The 20,222-nt window shown below is 41.9% G+C and overlaps 1 protein-coding gene across 1 annotated transcript in view; it reads right to left on the bottom strand.

Moving 5' to 3' along the window:
* The window catches only part of LOC146173885 (venom metalloproteinase BumaMPs1-like), a 51,757-nt gene extending 32,226 nt beyond the window's left edge, over nt 1-19,531 (bottom strand). The window contains exons 1-6 of the mRNA XM_084585289.1: nt 19,435-19,531; nt 18,745-18,917; nt 16,903-16,992; nt 8,650-8,773; nt 4,799-4,855; nt 4,610-4,728 (exon numbers count right to left, since the gene is read on the bottom strand). Coding sequence (XP_084441415.1) covers nt 4,610-4,728; nt 4,799-4,855; nt 8,650-8,773; nt 16,903-16,992; nt 18,745-18,917; nt 19,435-19,528 — 657 coding nt within the window. The 5' untranslated portion in view covers nt 19,529-19,531. The remainder of the gene's footprint in view (nt 1-4,609; nt 4,729-4,798; nt 4,856-8,649; nt 8,774-16,902; nt 16,993-18,744; nt 18,918-19,434) is intronic.
* Nucleotides 19,532-20,222: the final 691 nt, after the last annotated feature.

Below are 20,222 nucleotides of genomic sequence, written 5' to 3'. Positions count from 1 at the left end.
GCGGTTTGATCTGTTAGGCTGCCCAAAAACGAAAAGAACATGCATACGTATAGGGACAAAAGCTCTATGAGCACCATGTAGGACATAGGGATAATATGTAGTCTCCAGCATATAAAGCATAAAATAGGTACAAAAATGCAAACATGAGGGATAATTATAAGCCCTATCAAAAGTGGCGATACGTTAAGCCCACGTAATGCAGCTTGGTGCTTCGCAAACGAGGGCTTTTATACCGGCCATTCTACTCATGTTCATCTATAAAAGCTCAACACGACTCTCTCATGACTTTTTCTGCATTTATTGGTGGTGATAGCGTCGAGAAGAGCGTCCCATTAACAGACTAATTGCGATAACTAGTCCTTCTTTTGACTTGGCTTGGTAAATATGTTGTCGAAGATGCTCGTGCACGTGATTTCGGAAACATCATGTCATGCTGCACTTGAAAATGCAAGACCTACAAATCTTTGAGTTTAGCACCCATTGTTCCGATAGAATTTTCCTGCATATTCTTGTCTCTCTCATATTATATTAGGCTACGTTACCTAGCCGTTGTTATTTTCTTACCCAAAGCACAAATTCATAGCTCCGCTCATAGATTTTATATGCAGCTTTAATTCTCTGCACATTGTGTTACCCTAGGTTAGCAACATAATTATGCGCACAGGCACGCAGTCTTGGGTCTGTTTGCAGTGTCCTAGTTCCGTGTCGTTTTTTTAGAATTGATTGTTCAGCTCAACTGATGCGTGCTGTTTTATAATAGTTGCACCTCGCTGTGGTGGTGGAGCGGCTGGGGCGCTCGACAGCTATGCCCAAGGGCGCTGGATTGAATTCTGATAGTGACCGCCCTTTTCCAAGGGGGAGAGAAACAAAGAGCCTTTTTCCTGGACGATTTCATTGCACGTAAATAATCTACGTGGTCCCAATTTTCGGAGCCATCCTCTACGGCTATGCTGAATCGCTTTCGGACGTTAAATCTCATAAAGTAAACCACTTTGTATTACGTGATTGGTTTGTATAAATTGAATAGTCGCCTCTGTGTACTCAGGTAGGTTATTATTTCTGCTTGCCCAGTGATTACCGTGATTACTTTTGGTCACTACAAATGCACGAAGCATGTAATATTTTGTGCAAAAATGAAAACGTTTGAAACTGATTTATGCATGCTCCTATTGTATTCGTTTAACAAAATATGGAATGCGAGACATCCCAAAAAACTGTTCGGTCGTGTCTTTCCTTTTTGCATGCTAGTGAGACTCATGATTTCATGCCTAGTGGACCCTACCCACTTCGTGGCGATACGAAAAACTACAAATGTTTCTGAAAGAAGATACAAGCTAATCAAAAGTGATCAACAAGATTTTGAGGCCAAATCTCTTCATCCTTTAAGGCTTCCTCCTGCGTCGAATGTTCATAGGACGTCGCAACACTCCGAAGTCAGAAGGCTACTGCGTGGCACTGTGCCTTAGCGGAAGCTTTGGTCAATGCTTTTTTAGAACACATAGATGCTGAGAAACAGAAATGTCGTTTTAAAGAAGCGTGGAGAGAGCTTTGAGTGCACAAGGAAGAAAGGCTAACGCACTTGGCCTTTCTTAGTTTTGTATGCGTGTATGCCACATCGCAACTCAAAGACCCAAATCATCTCCTTTATCAAAAAATTCCTTAAGGCGGTTGAAATAATGGTGTTTCTAATGCGTGGTGTCAAATGTTGACTGTGACAAAAAATTGTCTCTGACAATACACTTCCAGCACAGATGGGTACTGAGGCGATGGGCACCGTGCCGACATGATGGACATAGAAGGGAAGGGCGGTGCTATGAAGTAAATAGATACACCCTCTGCTATGGCGTGCATTAGAATGGGAGTTCCCATATTGCGTGAGAAGTAAATTTGAATAGTCTACGGCTACTGTGATCCAAAGGAAACAGTCAAACGATTTTGGAAATGATCCCTGTTGAAACGTTTTCCCGTTTATCGATAAGTGATGTAGCTATTTTTGCAAGCAGGTGCCCTGACGGGTAAATGCGGCGAAGCTTCAGCAATGGGGACTGAGCGCAGCTCTGAACGTAACTCTTCTTCCTGGTGTGCTACTGTAGCCAGTACAAACGTTGTGCGATCGTATACGGCTGCGCGGGAAGACTCGGCATCGCTGGGACCAAAGTAAGAATGATAGAAACAAAGGGCAGGTACATAGACCAAGAGTGGCAGAAAAGAAGCTGATATATTTGTATTGCGTAATTAGTATCGAACAGACATTTTCAGAAAGAAATCAATGAATGCATGGAGGTAGAGATGATTGTTGAAGCGCTTCGTACTTGAAAGTTTGCATTTGCGGAAAAGAGTCTGAGCCCCAAAACACCTGTATTCAAGATACGTAGCGAATTGCTCAAGATATGTTGTTGACAGGGCTGCGAGAAAACTGAAGCAGAAATGTCTTGGAATCAGCTTGGTAGCTTTGGCTATTAGAATGTCCGGAAAACTATTCTTGGATGCATACAGTGAACCGATGCTTCCAACTCGCGCATCAAGCAGGAATGCGAGCCAGTAGAGGCAGTGGTAAAGCATGGCTGTTTAAGTTGTCATAAATATAGAGTCTCAACATAACGCCAGAGAACACGATAGCGAGACAATCAAATACTCCCACAGGGAAAACTGTGATCCCATTGCCTAGATACTGCCTGATTTGGCATTGGATGATAGGTGCCATCGTGATTCTCAGTGAGAAGCCAAACCACGTATGTTTGGTAATCTTCCATGGAAGTCATTATCGGCGTAGCACAACAGAAAATAGAGAAACATTAGGAAAAATCTGAAGGAGCAATATGAAATACTTTTTTCCTTTAGGTTTACGGAAGAATCAGCACATCACTGAATAGCTTCCTGTAAGGTCTTCCTTCTTTTGCTTTGTTGCCGGACGCACGTGAAGACTATCTTGCTAACACATCGCTTCGTTGTTGTGTTTTCAAATATTTTCGTTTTGCCAACAAACCGTTGTCGTGCAGTAGAATTTTTTTTTACTCCATCGTCATCTCGCCATCAAAACATCTGCGCAGCTTCGTTGGCACACACAGTATTCCCGTTTGATTAACGAACTATCGCTCGGATGGCGCGACATGCTCATATATATATATATATATATATATATATATATATATATATATATATATATATATATATATATATATATATATATATATATATATATATATCCGCACCTTCAACCTAATAATTATAGCGCACGAAAAATTAATACTTAGTATGTAAATGCGAGTAGAAAGTTCGCTCCACTTTTCACATTTAGAGCTGTAGCTGTAATGGTACCTTAAAGAACCACAGGTGTTTCAAGTCGCGCACATCACGCGTGCACGCGCTGCTGTGGTGAGCAGGACTGGAGAGGGGTAATCTAGGGAGCCCCATTACGAATGCCGTTCTTCAAAAACGAAGTGGCTTGAGCGAATGCTAGATTCGGTAGACCAGGCAAACAGTGAGTACTAATATTAGCGAAGCTCCGCAATTTTGTTCTAAAAAATTGCCCATTCATTTATAAGAAAGGAAGGATGCAGTATGTGTTACACTTCTGGCAGGGCACCAGAACTGCGCCTTAAGGAAAGATCAAGGAAAAAGGAATGTACAAATATGAATGTTTCAACTAAAGTTAGACCGTGTTTGACGTGCTAAAGCACTGTTTAATTTAGTTCAGGCGTTGGTCGGCAATTTCTTTTTGTTTAAGTTTCGATCTGGTTACGTTCTAGGACATACACACATCAGGCAACTTATCCACGTTTACGGCATGTTCTCTCCCGTTCCAACTCAGCACGCCGGGCACGGCGCGATTTTTGGCTGAGAAATTCGGACTCTGCTCACCCAGGATTCTAGCGTGGTTTAACGTGCCGTAGTAATCACGCCGTGTGTCTATGTAGTATATCATGGCGCGCAGAAAATGCCAGTCGCAACGCATCGGGGCTCAGTCACTGCCGTCACACGCGCGAGACAATACTGTTGTCTTCCTAATCAGATAAACGACCTGTACCCCGAGGCTTAAGAAAGAGGAATGCTGTTAGCGTCCATCCACACACCTGTTGAATTCACCGGGTGGGCGGCCCCTCCCCACCTCCTTGGGGCAGCCTCCTTTGGGCCCGTGATTCGAACACTATTTGGTGCTTGACTAGTGTTGAACTATTGCTGCTTGATGTGGTTATATCACATTCAAGGTCAAGCCACGCACATCCTTAAGGCCCGATAAGACCTCGTGCAATTGTGCATTCGCATTAAAAGGTGGCGGCATTGGAGGGCTAAGGAAAACATGCCACTGCTTAAGCTGCATTTGTAAAATATGAACGCGCTAGCGTTACTACAACTTTTTACAATCTTTACATTTGTAAATTTATTTTAGATTTTTTGTTTACTTATTTTCAAATTTTAATTTTACTTCAGCTTGTTTTTTTTTATTCTTTTATTTATAATCGCTTTTCTAACTCTAGTTCACAGCAGTGCTCCACACTTTCTTCTGAAATTCCAGTAGGTTTTCACTCACTAAGGCAACTGGTCATACGGGGCAGAGGCAATTATTCGCGGCAAATGAAATTGGTAAATGTTAATCTGAGCCACTTACCGCATTGAGCGTGATAATAAAGTAGTCCAGCAGATCTTGCACATCTACAAATTTACTTGCTAAGTACGTGTCGACGATTAACAGTAATTCAACATAAACAACATCTGGGAACTGGACCTCTTAAACATAGAAAAGAAGAACATGGTACTCAGTGATCTGTGATGCCTCAAATGGTACAACGTGACTTACGTTCATGGTTGTTCTGTCGCTCAGAAAGGGGTAGTCTCGCCTTCATGGCCTCAACACCTGAAACCAAAACCAGAGACCAATTTATGTGCAGCACTTTCATGTAGCTTCCGTTCGAAAATGTGAGAGCTGTGGCAAAAACTGTGGCTTGCCCCATGGAAAGTCACTGCATAAAGCAAATAGCATTTTATTTGCGCACGTATTTTCTGCGTCACCTATACATCACATCATTTTATACGAATATGTATTGAGATGCAAAATAGCTCATATGGCTCCAAATTCGATGAGCTCAGTTTTGAACAAAGAAAAATTGCTCGCAGGAAGGATATCAATAAAGTGATCAGTATTGATATCAGGCTGATTCTATTGGTAAATTGAATTCAATTGAAAAAGAACCCGCATCATATATCAGCCAGCATAACCACTGTAGGCGTTATGGACCAATATAAAACCGTGTAAAGGGAGATTTTGTACGCACACGGTCAACGCTCATTATCATCATCAGCTATATTATACCCATTTCAAGTCATAGGCTTCTCTCATATATTTCCTAATTAGCCCGGTCCTGTGCTAGCTAGCTGCATTCACTTAGCCTCTGTGGACTTCTTAACCTCATTCACCCACCTAACTTTCTGGCTCCCCTTACTACATTTTGTTTCTCTCGGAATCCGATTTCTTACCCTCCTCGACGGTTAGTTATTCTATGTTAGCACTACATGCTCTGCCCATATCTACTTCTTCTTGACTTGTACTGGAATATCATTAACTCAATTAAATACTTTCACCCACTTCGCACACTAACTATTAAGGGTGCATCTACCATTTTAGTTTCATAGCCCTTTGCGTTGTCATAGTAACTAGTCTTCGTTAGCTCTGAGACTACTCGGAAGAGGTCTGGCTGCACAAAGTCGATTGTGGTAAGCGGAGTATGCATTCTGAGAGGTGCTTTGGCAGATAAAGTAGAAAGCAAAACCTGATATAAGCACTTTGTAATACGAAAGTGCTGAGTCCAATAAGCAATATCAGTCATTTTCACTTAGGCTGTTGAACATTACTTTAGTCATCTGCGTATAATCTTTTTTTCAATTCATCAAAACTACTCATTCATTGCAGTATATGTCAATAATACCTATATACATATACAAATATTCATTACAATATATTGCAATAATATTTCAACTCAACAATACTCATTCATTACAAGAATCTTTATTTCCTTTATAATGATTGTACGGAAATCCCATCGCCAATATCTTGCGCATTATGAACGGCCGGACTTCATGCAATTTGTGCTCTCCATTAAGGACTAATTATCAAAATTGATTCTTCTTTTCAAACATATGTGGACCAGTGCCCCCTTTCTTGTGTTCTCCCTTCACGTCATGAAGTTTTGTCATCACACAAGCACGTATCAGATCTTCTAGTTCTCTGAAAACCACGCATGCGCGTTTTTTTTTTATACGACAGCGAGCAACCATCATGCTAGTAACTAATCTGCATTAGCTCTGAGCTTTAGCGAAATACGCCTGGCTGAACAAAAGCGAATGTAGTAAACCCAGTCTGCATTCTTGGAGGTGCTTTGCGAGGTGAAGTACAGTGATACCTGACATTGCACGTACTAATATGACGGTACTCAGTACGTTAAAAAATATCGGTCAATTTATTATATGAAGGCAGCCGTGCTGCGCACCCAGGAGAAACATTTGGAAGGCAATTTTCGGTTATGCATTTCGACCATTCGGGCCACACCTGGATGGAGTTCATTTAGTGACCTATGCGTCAGTTTATCTTGTCGCAATGCGCGTGTGATTGCGCATAACGCACGGAGTAGAATTTTGCTCTCCTAACTGAATATTTACTAATTAATGCTATTTATTATTGTACGCAGAGCACGCGAAAATGGGAATTACATAACCCTTCTTCGCAACACAAAATTTATCAGGTTCGCTCCAGGAAAACCGAAGCCTCGGCAATAAAAGAGGCTTTTAACTAGACACCTGTTTTCGCTCGCACAAAGAAAATTAAAATGTGGTCGCTACGCCACTTCAGACAACACCATCCCAACCGCATGACTTGGTCACGGCCAGTGCGATGACGAGCATTAATAGTACACTTCATGACCACGAGGAGGAAACCACTACGAACGCGTACTCAGGGGCTTACCTAATTATATCCGACTGGACCCCAAGAGCAGCTTTTGAAACTTATTTGTAAATTATAGTGACAAAGGGAGCTTTTAAACTTACTGCAGTACTCGCAAAGCTAACAGGTAGGAATTGAGTGCGATAGAATATAGGCACACAAATCACTCCAAGGTATCTTTGTTCCAGGCTATTACCTAAAGATTTGCTAGATAGGCTATTTATTTTGTTGTAACGTGTGTGTTAGCGCGAAGAGAAGAACACGGAGTAGACGACTGCAGGGAGAGTGAAAAGCGTCCTGTAATACAGTGGTTTGTCCGGCTCAATACCATGCATAAGCACAAATCGAAGCGCTAGCACCAAAGGGAAAGAAAATGGTCAGTCAAAATTATGCGCGCAAATGTAACAGGATGTTCGACTTAACAACGGCCCCGGGTATGAATTGTCTAAAACGTTTGGCCGTTTCTTGGCCGATACGAGTTCTGGGATGCGGAAACGGCATTCTACGGCCAAAGCAATCTCTCCAACACATTTGCCTTTGTGGCGTGCTAGAATACCGCTTTCTGAAAGCGGCACGTATTTAAATAAGTTTGAATAGGCTTGCAGGAAAGGAAAGCGTCAATAGGTGCGACACGTTTTTCTGTGGACACCTGGATTTGTCTGGGGATCTTTAGCCAGGCATAGATTCTAGACAGGCGGAACGTTGGGACGTGAAATAGGTTGACCTAGACACCGGCGCATGCTGCAGTCACTGCTAAAGAGGCGACTCACGAGCTAGCTCTAAATTTATACTGTCGGGTTACTAGTGATCCCCTGGGGCAAGGGAGCGGTCAACGCGTGGTAAATGTGCGGCGCCAGACATTATGCATGGTACCAGACCTGCCGTCTTGTACCATGGGGCCTCTCGCGGCATATGCTTGTATCTTTGTTTGAATTCTCTAATAAACTCGCATCTTCAACTTCATCAATTGTTTGAGCTTTTTATTCTATACAAACAACGTCAAAAACCACTTATGCTGCAAATTATTGCCTTGACCAACTGCGCCACAAGGAGCATTTTTCTTCAACATAATTTTGGACAAGCGCTCAAAGATATAAATAGAAAACAGGCCATGCGAACTCTTAATCATTACGTTGTACTAGCTGCATGGACTCTAGATGATATTATGTGAACTCCCTTCTGCTCCATTGCCGGTCCAGAATATACCAACAAGGCACTGGCTGGACAGTAGTAGACGTAACGCCTCATTATTATAGAGGATGTCATGTTATCCGCTAGTTTCTATATATTACTTCAAAAAATCTGGAACGTTGACCTGTGGCAATTATCTGCCCGGGATTTATAATTAAAGTAGAAGGACGGAATATTCTCTGAGCAGCTGCTGCTTTTAGTGTATTTTGTAAAGAAGGAACAAATGGCCCTTGAGCGTCAGTTGCACTGATGCACTGTAATTAACTTTGGCATTCGTTGCCTTTTTCTTGGGAAAGCTCATTATATAAACACTTGAAGATTACTTTCCTTCTGACATTCCTCCTATTGAATAACCTGTTCTTAATTCGTTTCCTAGAAATAGCGATTCCCTTAAGTTGTTTTTTTACGCTTCTCCGCATCAAAATTTGCAAATTCGCATGTCGTTGTAGACAAAGGCCCTTTGATCAAACGGTCTAAAGGGAAAGGCCATTGAAACCAAGTTTTAAATAAAGTGTGCTTACCTCTGAATCCTAGCGATGTATTGTCTAGAGCGTGCTCATAAAGTATATGCGGAACATTGCTATCGGATGTTTTTTGTTGTCCGTGCAGTGGTTTTATTCTCAAATTTGGGCCCAGGAAGCCTTTCTGTTTAAAAGAGATAAACAATGTTTGTCTTCAGAGTATCTCTGCCGCATCACTAACTTCAATGCACAATTTTTTCTACCCATAATTGTAAGCGCTCGAAAGTTTAATATTTTCATCTTGTACATATCACATCAATATGTCTTCAAAGCATAAGTGAGATATACAGGAAATTAGTTATTTTTAGCATAGCTTTGCGATCTAAGTACAAGACACCGAAAAAAGGCTTCAAATAGAAACTGAAGGTATATACTAAGTGAAGCAAAGCTCGCAGGGTAGCGTCCCTAAATTGCACAGATGTCACTGGTGCAAAAGCAAAACTTTTAGTATATTTTTAAAATTGCGTTATGCAATGTGCCCACTCTGCCGCAAATGGCAGATTCATAGAGCCCCAATAGTTAACGAATATATGGCATTTCCACGCCAACGCTCTTTTGTGAACTGTGTGGTCTCCACAAACGAATTTTCCTAAAACGTCAGCGCCTAAACATTAACAAACCTGTTTATAATTGGATTTGCAGCTTGCTAACTATTAGAGAGCTGTTCGTTCACGGCAAACAAACGGTCATCTTATTGTTCTGTTACGTCTGGGGTACCCCAGGCCACCATTCATTCTGGGGCCTCTTCGTTGTCGTATATATATATATATATATATATATATATATATATATATATATATATATATATATATATATATATATATATATATATATATATATATATATATATATATTTATATATAAACTCAAGTGGAGCGGAATGGGAGAATTTAACTCCGGCGACCATTATGTCTTTTATTGTGGGCACGAATCCAAGAGAAGGAATGGGGTCGCTCTCATTGTAAACAGAAGAATGGGCAAAGCAGTGCTAGGGTACAACCCCAAAAACGACCGAATGATTTCACTTCGGATCCAAGGTCACCCTTTCAACATAACAGTTATCCAAGTCTATGCACCGACCACTGCTGCTGAAGAAGCTGACGTTGAAAGATTTTATGCGGACCTACAATGCCTTTTAGACCGCACCCCATCATCAGACGTCGTTTTTCTCATAGGAGACTGGAATGCTAAGGTCGGGAGTGAAGAAATATCCGGAATTACAGGCAAGTTCGGTCTTGGTGAGCCAAATGAAGCTGGGCAGAGGCTAGTAGAGTTCTGTCAAGAAAACAACCTGACCATAGCGAATACTCATTTTCAACAGCACAAGAGGCGCCTATACACATGGATTTCACCGGACGGTCTGTACAGGAATCAGATCGATTATATTATTTGCCGGCAGAGATGGAGAAGCGCTATACAAGCAGTAAAAACAAGCCCTGGGGCCGATTGTGGCACCGATCATCAGCTTCTTGTTGCCAAGATTAAGCTTCGATTGAGGAAAACGCAGAAAACTAGAAGGCCTTTCAGGTATGATCTGGACCAGATTCCATTAGAATATGCTGTGGAAGTGAGGAATCGATTTCAAGAATTAGATCTAGAAGACAAAGAGCCCGAAGAGATGTGGACTGATGTTCGTGATATAATACAAGAAGTTGCTACTAAGGTAGTTCCAAAGCAAAAGAAATGCAAAAAAGCAAACTGGTTATCTGAAGAGGCTTTGCAAATAGCTGAGGAAAGGAGGATGGCAAAAGGTATGGGGGAAAGAGAAAGATACAAGGTTCTCAATGCGGATTTTCAGAAAATAGCAAGGAGAGATAAGAATGCCTTCCTGAACATACAGTGTCAAGCAGTTGAGGACAACAGCCAATTAAGGAACACAAGAGCTCTGTATAAGACAATCAAAGATATCAAAGGAAGCTTCTGTGCTAAGCTGGGCGTGATCAAGGACAAACGAGGCAAGGACCTCACTGAAGCCTCAGAGATAAAGAAGAGGTGGCAGGAATACACAGAAGAACTGTACAAGAAGGACCCTGATGTGCAAACCCAACATAAGCCGGTTGTGATTACTGATCTCGAGCCGGGCATCCTGAAGAGTGAAGTTGAATGGGCCTTAGCCAGCCTTGCTAAGAACAAAGCTAGCGGAATTGATGGTATTCCAGCTGAGTTGCTTCAAAACCTCAACCACGACGCTGTTAACACACTGCATACATTATGTCAAAAGATTTGGACAACCCTGCAGTGGCCACAGGATTGGAGGAGGTCAGTTTACATCCCCATTCCAAAGAAAGGCAGTGCCAAAGATTGTTCCAACTACCGCACGATCGCGCTTATTTCGCATGCTAGCAAGGTGATGTTAAAAATCCTGCAAGGTAGGCTGCAGCAGTATGTGGATCGGGAGCTTCCGGACGTGCAAGCTGGGTTTCGCAAGGGCAGAGGAACTAGAGACCAAATTGCCAACCTTCGCTGGATCATGGAAAAAGCAAGAGAGTTCCAGAAACCCATTTACTTCTGCTTAATTGATTATGCGAAAGCGTTTGACTGCGTAGATCACAGCAGATTGTGGCAAGCTCTCCAAGAGATGGGAGTTCCAATTCACCTCATCTGTCTCCTCAGGAACCTTTATGAAGGGCAAGAGGCCACAGTCAGAACTGGGCATGGTCTTACTGATTGGTTTCCGATTGAGAAAGGGGTGAGGCAAGGCTGCATACTGTCGCCCTGCCTATTTAACCTATATTCAGAGTGCATCATGAGAAAGGCCGGTCTGGACGAGTCTTCAGCTGGAGTGAAGATTGCTGGAAAACGTATCAACAACCTTAGATATGCGGATGATACCACTTTAATGGCAGAAAGTGAAGTGGAACTCAAGAGACTTCTGATGCGCGTACAAGAAGAGAGTGAGAAGTTTGGGCTTAAACTGAACATTAAAAAGACGAAGATCATGGCGTCTTGCCCTATCAAGTCCTGGAGCATCAATGGACAAGAAGTGGAAGCTGTGACAGATTTTCTGTTCTTGGGCGCCAAGATTACCTCGGAAGGAGACTGCAGCCATGAAATTAGGAGACGCCTGCTTCTGGGAAAGAGAGCAATGAATAGCCTTGACCGCCTACTAAAGAGCAGAGACATTAGTCTGCCAACCAAGATCCGTATAACCCGTGCTATGGTCTTTCCAGTTGTGATGTATGGATGCGAGAGTTGGACTGTGAAAAAGGCTGACCGCCGAAGAATTGACGCGTTTGAATTGTGGTGCTGGCGAAGACTCTTAAGAGTTCCTTGGACTGCCAGAAGATCAAATCAGTCGATATTGTCAACCATAAACCCTGACTGCTCATTGGAGGGTCAAATTCTAAAGTTAAAGCTCAGCTACTTTGGTCATCTGATGAGAAGAGAGGAGTCGCTGGAGAAAGATTTTATGTTGGGAAAGGTTGAGGGTCGCCGGAGAAGGGGTAGGCAGCGAACGCGATGGTTAGATGGCATTCTCGAGGCATTGCAGATGAAGCTATGTGATGTTAAGAAGATAGTGAGAGACCGGAAAGCGTGGCGTGACATGGTCCATAGGGTCACGAAGAGTCGGACACGACTGAACGCCTGAACTGAACTGAATATATATATAAGCGATCTGCCTTCAAATATTTATTCTAACAATCGCATTGTTGCAGACGTCTGCGTCATTCATCACACTATAACTAAAAACATTGACCTCGTGCTTCTTTAGCGTGACATCAATCGAGTACTAGAGTAGTGTAAAACCCGGTTGATGTCCTTGAATGTGAAGTAAATTCCTATCATTCCAATGACATCATTCACAACCATCTTAGCTAACCTATAGGAGATACTGTAATCATTTTTGTAATAACCTAAAAATATATAAGCATTCACCTAGCATGCAATATAAGATGGTCTTCTCTCGTAAATTAAATCACTAAAAAAGCAAATCGTCTTCTCGGTTACTTCCGTCGAACCGAACGGCAAGCGCCCCCATCAGTGAAGTCCCCAACCTATTAAACACTTACTCGTCCCAAACTAGAACACGCTTGTTGGAATCATTTTGTTAGCGGTAAAAAAACGAACACAAAGAACACAAAACACAAAGGACACCCGCTAGCGGGTGTCCTTTGTGTTTCGTGTTTTTTGTGTTCGTTTTTTTACCGCTAACAAAATGATTCTAACAAGAAATTGCCAACTAGCCCAACTTGAAGCTTTAAAGAATACTTACGCTTGCGCTATTTGGGACCCTCACCATAATAATCTTCCAGCTTCTCTCGAAGCAGTAGAAAATTGCGCTCTTTGATTCCTTTCCTTTACTTATTCTTATAACGTTAGTCTCACTGAACTAAACGTTAGTTGTGACTTAGCTCTGAATAAACCTAGACAGAAGCTTTTGCCTTGCCACGCCTGTGGCCGAACGCATCCTTTAATGGTATGATACGAAAGTGTAAGCTATCAGCCCATATATAAAGTCCCGCTTTAACCAAGCCGTATGGATGCGACTGCGTGTCCTAGGGGTATAGTGAAGCAAAGGGATCTAGCAAGTTGATTCTTACATCACCCTCCCATATGAAAGAATAGACCCGGGAAATTGGCAGCTTTTGACAAACGCAATTCCAGGCAACCTTACGACCAGTTAGTGCTCGGCCATGTCAGCTACCAGTTACCGCCTGCCCGTATCATGCTCTAGCACAACCATCGAGCACAACCGGCGTTCCGTTGAACGCATAAAAGTTCACCGACATACTACATTGAACCCATTTTCATTCCTTTCATGAACGTGCTTGTGTGCCATAGGGATAACGTGAATTCAAATCTCATGGCAGGCTGATTTTAATCTCACCCTCCACCCACCGACACTGACGCTGAAGGCTCGAGCTGGCTGGCGTAGTGAAGCTTCCGCTTAAAAACGCAATTCTTACTTGCCAATTTTAGCTAACTGCCGAAAGATGACTATGCTGTGTTTAGTTCATAAGTTTTACTATCATCCTTTCCTAAACTGTACTATCTTCCTGCCCGCCGCGTTTCTGACCACTCAAATTATAATAAGGATGTCTACCTTCCTCCTGCGTGGACATCCGCACATTTGTCATCGTTCTTCTGTGCAGTAAGCAAGAAATTAGAATGCCCTGCCAAATGCCAACTTGGAGAAAACTGACCCATCATTATTCAGACCATCCATCAAGAGTTTCATGTGCTGAATATACCACTCCCTTCAATGGGGCCTTTGAGGTATTTGTAAATAAATAAATGCGAAATTCAATATTAGCAATGTGGCAAGCATAGTTAGGAAAGACACTCTTATAGTTAAAAGAGCGCCGGACGTGACGACAAGCTACAGGCAATAACGCGACCTGAATCCTTCCATGTGGGACCACCGTTCAGAGTAAGTACAAATCGCAAGCATTGGGCAATATTACATTCCGCTGATTTTCCTAGGCGGCTGAAGATATTTTTATTTTACTTCAGTTTTTACAGGTGGCATCTTTCTGTACTCAGCCCTTTATATCAGCAACTTGGTGCAGTCTTCGGTGCCTGATGAAATTGCAAAATGTTCCTCCATTTATTTCAACCTAACGGTTTTACGTCTCCTATTCCCAGGCCCTCCTGGCGTCGGCATTATGGGCAAAATATTTCAAGCATGCCTTTAGCAGGTAGTATTTGTGGGTTGACATAACGGTATTTGGTGGGAAGGTTGTGAGACACGGCGAGGCCACAATAGTGAAGACAATCAAGTGTCTTCACGGGCGGCATTTCTTTATGCACAGCACAGCTCCAGTCATGCAAGCCAGAAGAAATAACGATGAGCCGATTGTATACGCCTGCCGCCTTTTGTCATGCTTCATGCACCCCAAAGTAGCCGGCACTTTGACGTAGTTGCAGAGTCCCCATAGCTGTGCTTGCGGAAGGCTGTAATGAGATTCGAAACTGGGAACTCTGTATCGCAGGTTACACATGCTACCCCAAGGCAGCGTAGGCACGTTCGTAAAGCGTGGTTCAAGCCCGATTTTCAATTCATGCCAGTAGCCTTTCACTTAATATTACAGCATGCAGGTGTATACCAACTAGTATCTAAGAGATAAGAGTGGAACAAGGTATGGTATTAGTGATTAAGATAGTGGCATTACACGTCTGCAGCATTGAGGATCCCCACCAGAAGCTGCAAAGTGCAGCCTTTAATGCCGTCACAATATACACAACTGTTCAGCAGTTCTCTCAATTTGCTTTTTTTTTGCCATGCTTTACTAGTAGCTATGCGTTGCGCACCCTGCCAACGAGTTGCAGTCTCCTTATCGTGAAATGTCCGCCCTCGCCTACTTCATCGCCTACGCGGCTATCGGGCACAAGCGAAAAACATCTCAAGCTAAACTTCGGCCAGCTGTCATCAAGAGTCATATGCAAGTCTTGACCAAGGTCTCGGTCCCAGCTCCTCAAGGCTCGTGGTGCTGGCTTGATTCCCAGCCATTCTTTCGATCATTTTGAACGAAGGGGCGATTGACCGGACATAAGAAAAAGGGAACTAGGAGGACACACACAGGCGCCCACTCGCTCATACAAGTTTGATAATTCATGTGAAGTCTGCGAGCGGCGGCCCCGACACACTTCTGCCTGCTTACCAACCACAAGAATTTCAGACCATCTCAAAACTCACCTGCCATTCCACTTACTCAACGTTTTGACTACCACGCGGTAACCAACACATGATTTGGCGGCGCATGCTGCAATCCGGGCCAGCTGTTACGACTAAAAATATATGATGAATGGGACTTTTGTTCTCTTGTGCTGAAAGATCTCGCTAAATATTTATGCTCCTAGCGACATTGCAGGGAAGGCTATTAGCTTCCGCTGTTCTGAATGGTGAACATGGCGGTAAGCTCCATAAGTAGTTTGCTATTCAGATTAGGGCAACGCGACATAGGTTCAGATAGTCTGTTTGCACTGAACCAATTTCAACCGTACGCGCGCGTTGCAACGAGGAGGAGTCCCGCGCTGCTCAATGCAGGTCATCAACCTTTCAACGAGGCTGTCTCTGATTTGCTACTAATATGGCTACATCTCTACTGATCTTCGTTTTTTTTTTGCTTTTGGCCGCGTTAACGGTCATAAAAAATGCCGCCTCCAATTGCCAAGATAGCTTTTTAAAATGTGCCAGGAAAACAATATAACACTTTCTTTTTTGCAGTCCTCATGAATGAGTCGGGCTTCAGAGTATTGAAACTCGTGAAGCTAAGCAATACAGCAACCTTCAGTACTGAGAAACCATCTGCATTATTTCGGACGAATTATGAATCCTTAAGACATGGTTTTTCATTGCTGTTAAGCGTTATTTTAATAGGAACTACAGCGCGTTACACAATTACATGCGTGCCGTAGAATTGTTCTCTCAGCTAAATCACTGAACCCTTGAAGGCAAATTTCGCACAGAAATATCATTTGTTCATCACTATATTTAGAAATGTCATTTGTTCCTCACTATGTTTAATACCAAATTTGGTTTGGCACATGCATGATTTGATCAGAAGTCAAACTCTCCGATCGTATGCGGCGGGCGCAAAGCCGGACACACCGCTGCGTGGTCGCTGGTTTAACGATGGCTCTAGTAGCGCAATCTGGTGAAGTTTGCAACAACCTTCCATCAAACAATGCCTCTCCTTTCGTTGTGACAGAGGTGATGCAAACAGCACTAGATTGCGCTACCAGTTTCATCGCTAAAGCAGCAGCCATACAACGGTGTATCTTGTTTTGACCCCCCCCCCCCCCCCCCCGCATACGATGCGAGCATTCCACTACTGATGAAATCACGCAAGTGCCGCAAAGTAACTTAATAAAAACAGTGGCGAAAAAACGCCATTTCTGCGCGAAAGCTGAGCTGCAAGGATTCACGCTTCACCTGAGAGAAGCATCCACAGCTGGCATGTACTGTACACCAGGCTGCATTACTGTGGTTTGACATTGGCTGTGGAAACGCTTTTACAGTCGATACTGAAATGTCAATAAACGTGTAATAAGTACAAGCTAAAACAATACAAAAACATTAGGGACTTCTGAATCCTTCAGACTGCACATTATTAGTTACTTCATTTATATCTTGAATACTAAATATTAACACACAACGAAAAATAATAAATGCATACTAATACAACAAAAACCTAAAATTTTTCACAGCAATTAGTAACTGCCTTTAGGGATTAAAGACGACAATAATAATTCCTTATTCATATATATATTTAAAAAAAGAAAAGTCTTAAGAGGGCGCTGATGTCATACCACTTTGAGTCCATTGTCTTGATACACCATAACTGAAGATAACGACTGGGAATCTTGATACAGGTGCTTTTCAAGCTCCCTACCGTCTAACTGAAAAGGAAATGCATCTTCACTGTAAATTTTGATAGTATGCGGTAGTATTCTCGACCTAAAATGGCACGGTATAGTGATGTTTCAGGCTAGATCATTTCATTCCCCTCACCTCATACAGCGGAAATCTTTCAATTATCTGTCTTATCTTTTACAAGCGAACTAAATTAAATAAAGCTTGAAACTTAGTCTCCAATAAGTGATACGTTCGTGCTGCTCCTAGAGTTCGCTACCTACAGTTGGTTAGATCCACGGCTCCTGTATCGTGTAGATTGTTGAGAACAAATATTTATTTAGTAAGCAGTAGGTTGCCATGATGTATTTTTCAAACAACTTGATTTCTTACCCAAGCTATTTCAGCCCAAAAACGTGTAATATTAAATTATAAGTTACAGTGTCTGCAAAGGTAACATGTCGCAGCCAACGAGCTCTTTGTCTGAGTGAAGGTGACATTTGTTATGACTGCTTCTTCTTTTCGAGACTATTAAGTTTCAGTCTATTTTTATTTACTGAAATTAAATAATTTATGCTCTGCAAGTACGGAATTTACCATTGAAGGATTTGGGCGTGGATGAAAAGTAAGCATTACGCTGCCCTGATTGACCTGTACTTAATAATTTAAATATATGCCTGCTCGTTTCCGATTCGCATTATACATCATATATGAATATTTGCATCTTAATATGAGAACTTTATGAGAGAGATGTCTCAATGTCCCAATAAACTGCTTCTTCTCGACTTAAATACAAGAACACCGGAAAATATCAGTACAATCTTGAAGGGCCTCACAAACTGCAGGCTTGCGACGACGGTTTGTATGTGCACTTTAATAAAGCCCAGAGATCCAACAGTCTGAGAATTATGGCACAGTTCCAAGAAACAGGCTAGAAACTCGCGTCTGTCCCTGCAAAAATATTGAGTGACCTTCCTGAATTAAGAACTGTTGCTTGTTATGCCCACCTTTATCTACTATTGCACAAATGGCACACATCCCAAATCATCACCAGCGCCTACAAACTTTGCTTCATGTATTATGAATTTTGGGTATACCTTCGGTAAGCACAAGAGGCACTGTAGACGATAATACACACCTGTATAATACTGAAGACGATAACATTCACCAAAATGTAAGTTGCGGGTTTAGCGAAGATTTTCAAACAAATAACTGCACATACATAGATGTCAACGTGAAGAGTAAGCTAAGTAATATGTTTGGTGTTTGCAGAAATGCCGACTTCAGAGTGCTCTCACATCCAGCCCATTGTGTCGTCAAGGATTCGAGTTTACGTATCGATGCATAACTCTTATGCGCATCATAGTTTGCATTAAAGCTCATTCGTTTTAAGAGGGCCGAACTGAACTCAATGTATTATGGACTTAAATAAACAAAATTTCTCATTTGCTTATAACAATACTTCTACTAGGCCAGAACAAGAAATTCGCGAATGGTGCAGCAAGTTCGGCATTTGTTTTTCCAATCAGTGGCTGCATATACTTCGGTCAACGTCCCGTATTCACCTGATTTCCGTTCTTTACTTAGCGAAGCCAACTGATGACAAAATTAAGTACTTGCATGTGGTATGGCTTGCCTTACGTTATTCAAAGCATTGAAATGCAATCGAATTCATGCAGCAGAGGAGCTCGCTGATATTCGACGGAAACATTTATCATACGTGAAAGTGCTTTTGTTTTTTTTTGGTGGTGAGGAAAAGCGAAAATGACCGTTAAAATGCTTCTTTTTTTTTTGCTTACGTAATTGTGTTGCATGACATCTCCTTGGTAGGTACGAAGTAAACACTCTTTGTCCACAACGGAGGTTTTTTTCAAGTTCAGTGTAAAGTCCTCTGTGATTGCTATAATTTTTTCTCCTTCATTGCTGCGACTTTGAAGTAATCTCGGAAAAACAACAGTTCCACTGCCGGTTACTGAAAAAGTAATTCTTGATTAGATCACTATGTAAACACATTTATGATAAACTAGCTGAGGGGTTAGGGGTTTGTGATTTTTAAAGCTGCCTATACAACAAAAAATGAGACCCATTTTTATCTTGTAGCATCGAATTTAGTACGGGCACGAGAAATAGGGCTCAGGATATTTACACTCGAAGGACATAAAGTTTTAATAACATAACCCAGACTGGGTTGGAATAAAAATCAAGAAGACATTATACATATATATAATTGAATTGATAGCAGAGGACTGATAAACGCCCATTTTATAAGTTTCATTATTTTCTAAGAAGCAGTGACACATTGCGAATAAGAAGTTAACCGATTATCAAAATGACGCGAAAATGAATTGCTTTTGCCGGGACAAATTAAACATTATGCCCGGCCTTTCCAATCTTACCAAGCCGACTGCCCGTACCGTTTGAGCATAAAGCTGATAGTGTTTTCTTTTTCTTTCCTAACATATAAATCTTGAATTGCTTATGATGCTTACGCTTGCTGCTTTCAGATCCACACAAAACCAGCGGGAGGCAAACTGTCAACAAAGGCCGATACCAAACTGAGCTCCACATTCGCTTTCCTAGCATGTTCTATTTAGATTTCGCTATAAATACAAGGAGCATTAGATCCAGTTTTATATTAAGCGATGTCCTTAAGGCTATCAGCTTTGGTGAATGACTTAGCCCTCAATATTTGTAATGTTGGGGAGTGTCCTTATGAATCGAATCTACGAAATTTCGTTTTCGGTCCTGCAATGCGCCATAAGGCACATTTTCATTTGGTTTGGCCTTTCGTGATCTGACAGAAGCAAGTAACTTTAAGTAAAAAGATGATGTGACGTACAGTAAACTTTTAATGTCAAAACTTTATGTGGAAAGATCGCATATCTTATTAGGGAGACAACCATGCCTGCAGGCAGGATATACACATATATGAGCGTAAAAACACTCAATGACACTTCCAAGGAACGTCTTTAGTTCACGAAACTTGTATGGAGGGCGAACGCTAGAGGAAATATTATTTTTCTATTTTTCATCTTGTCGACTGTAGTGCGCTTACCAATTTAACGAATGGTGGTTGCCACTTGGTAAGGACTGTTTTTTTTAATGGATGGAGTGTCCTGATTTTATTTGAACCTTAAATTGTGCATTTCTCAATAGGCCAGTCTCTTTAAGGCAGCAAATCAGTAGGCCGCTCTCAGGAACATTCGTTTTAGGTGATAAAGCTAGTTCCCAGCAATGATAATTTTAAGCTTTAAACAAACCTGCGATAGCGGTAAGA

The sequence above is a fragment of the Amblyomma maculatum genome, chromosome 11, assembly GCF_055883805.1.
Source record: "Amblyomma maculatum isolate TAMU_Amacu chromosome 11, ASM5588380v1, whole genome shotgun sequence".
In the NCBI taxonomy this organism is placed as follows: Eukaryota; Metazoa; Arthropoda; class Arachnida; order Ixodida; family Ixodidae; genus Amblyomma; species Amblyomma maculatum.
This window is presented reverse-complemented; position numbering and strand designations above follow the sequence as displayed.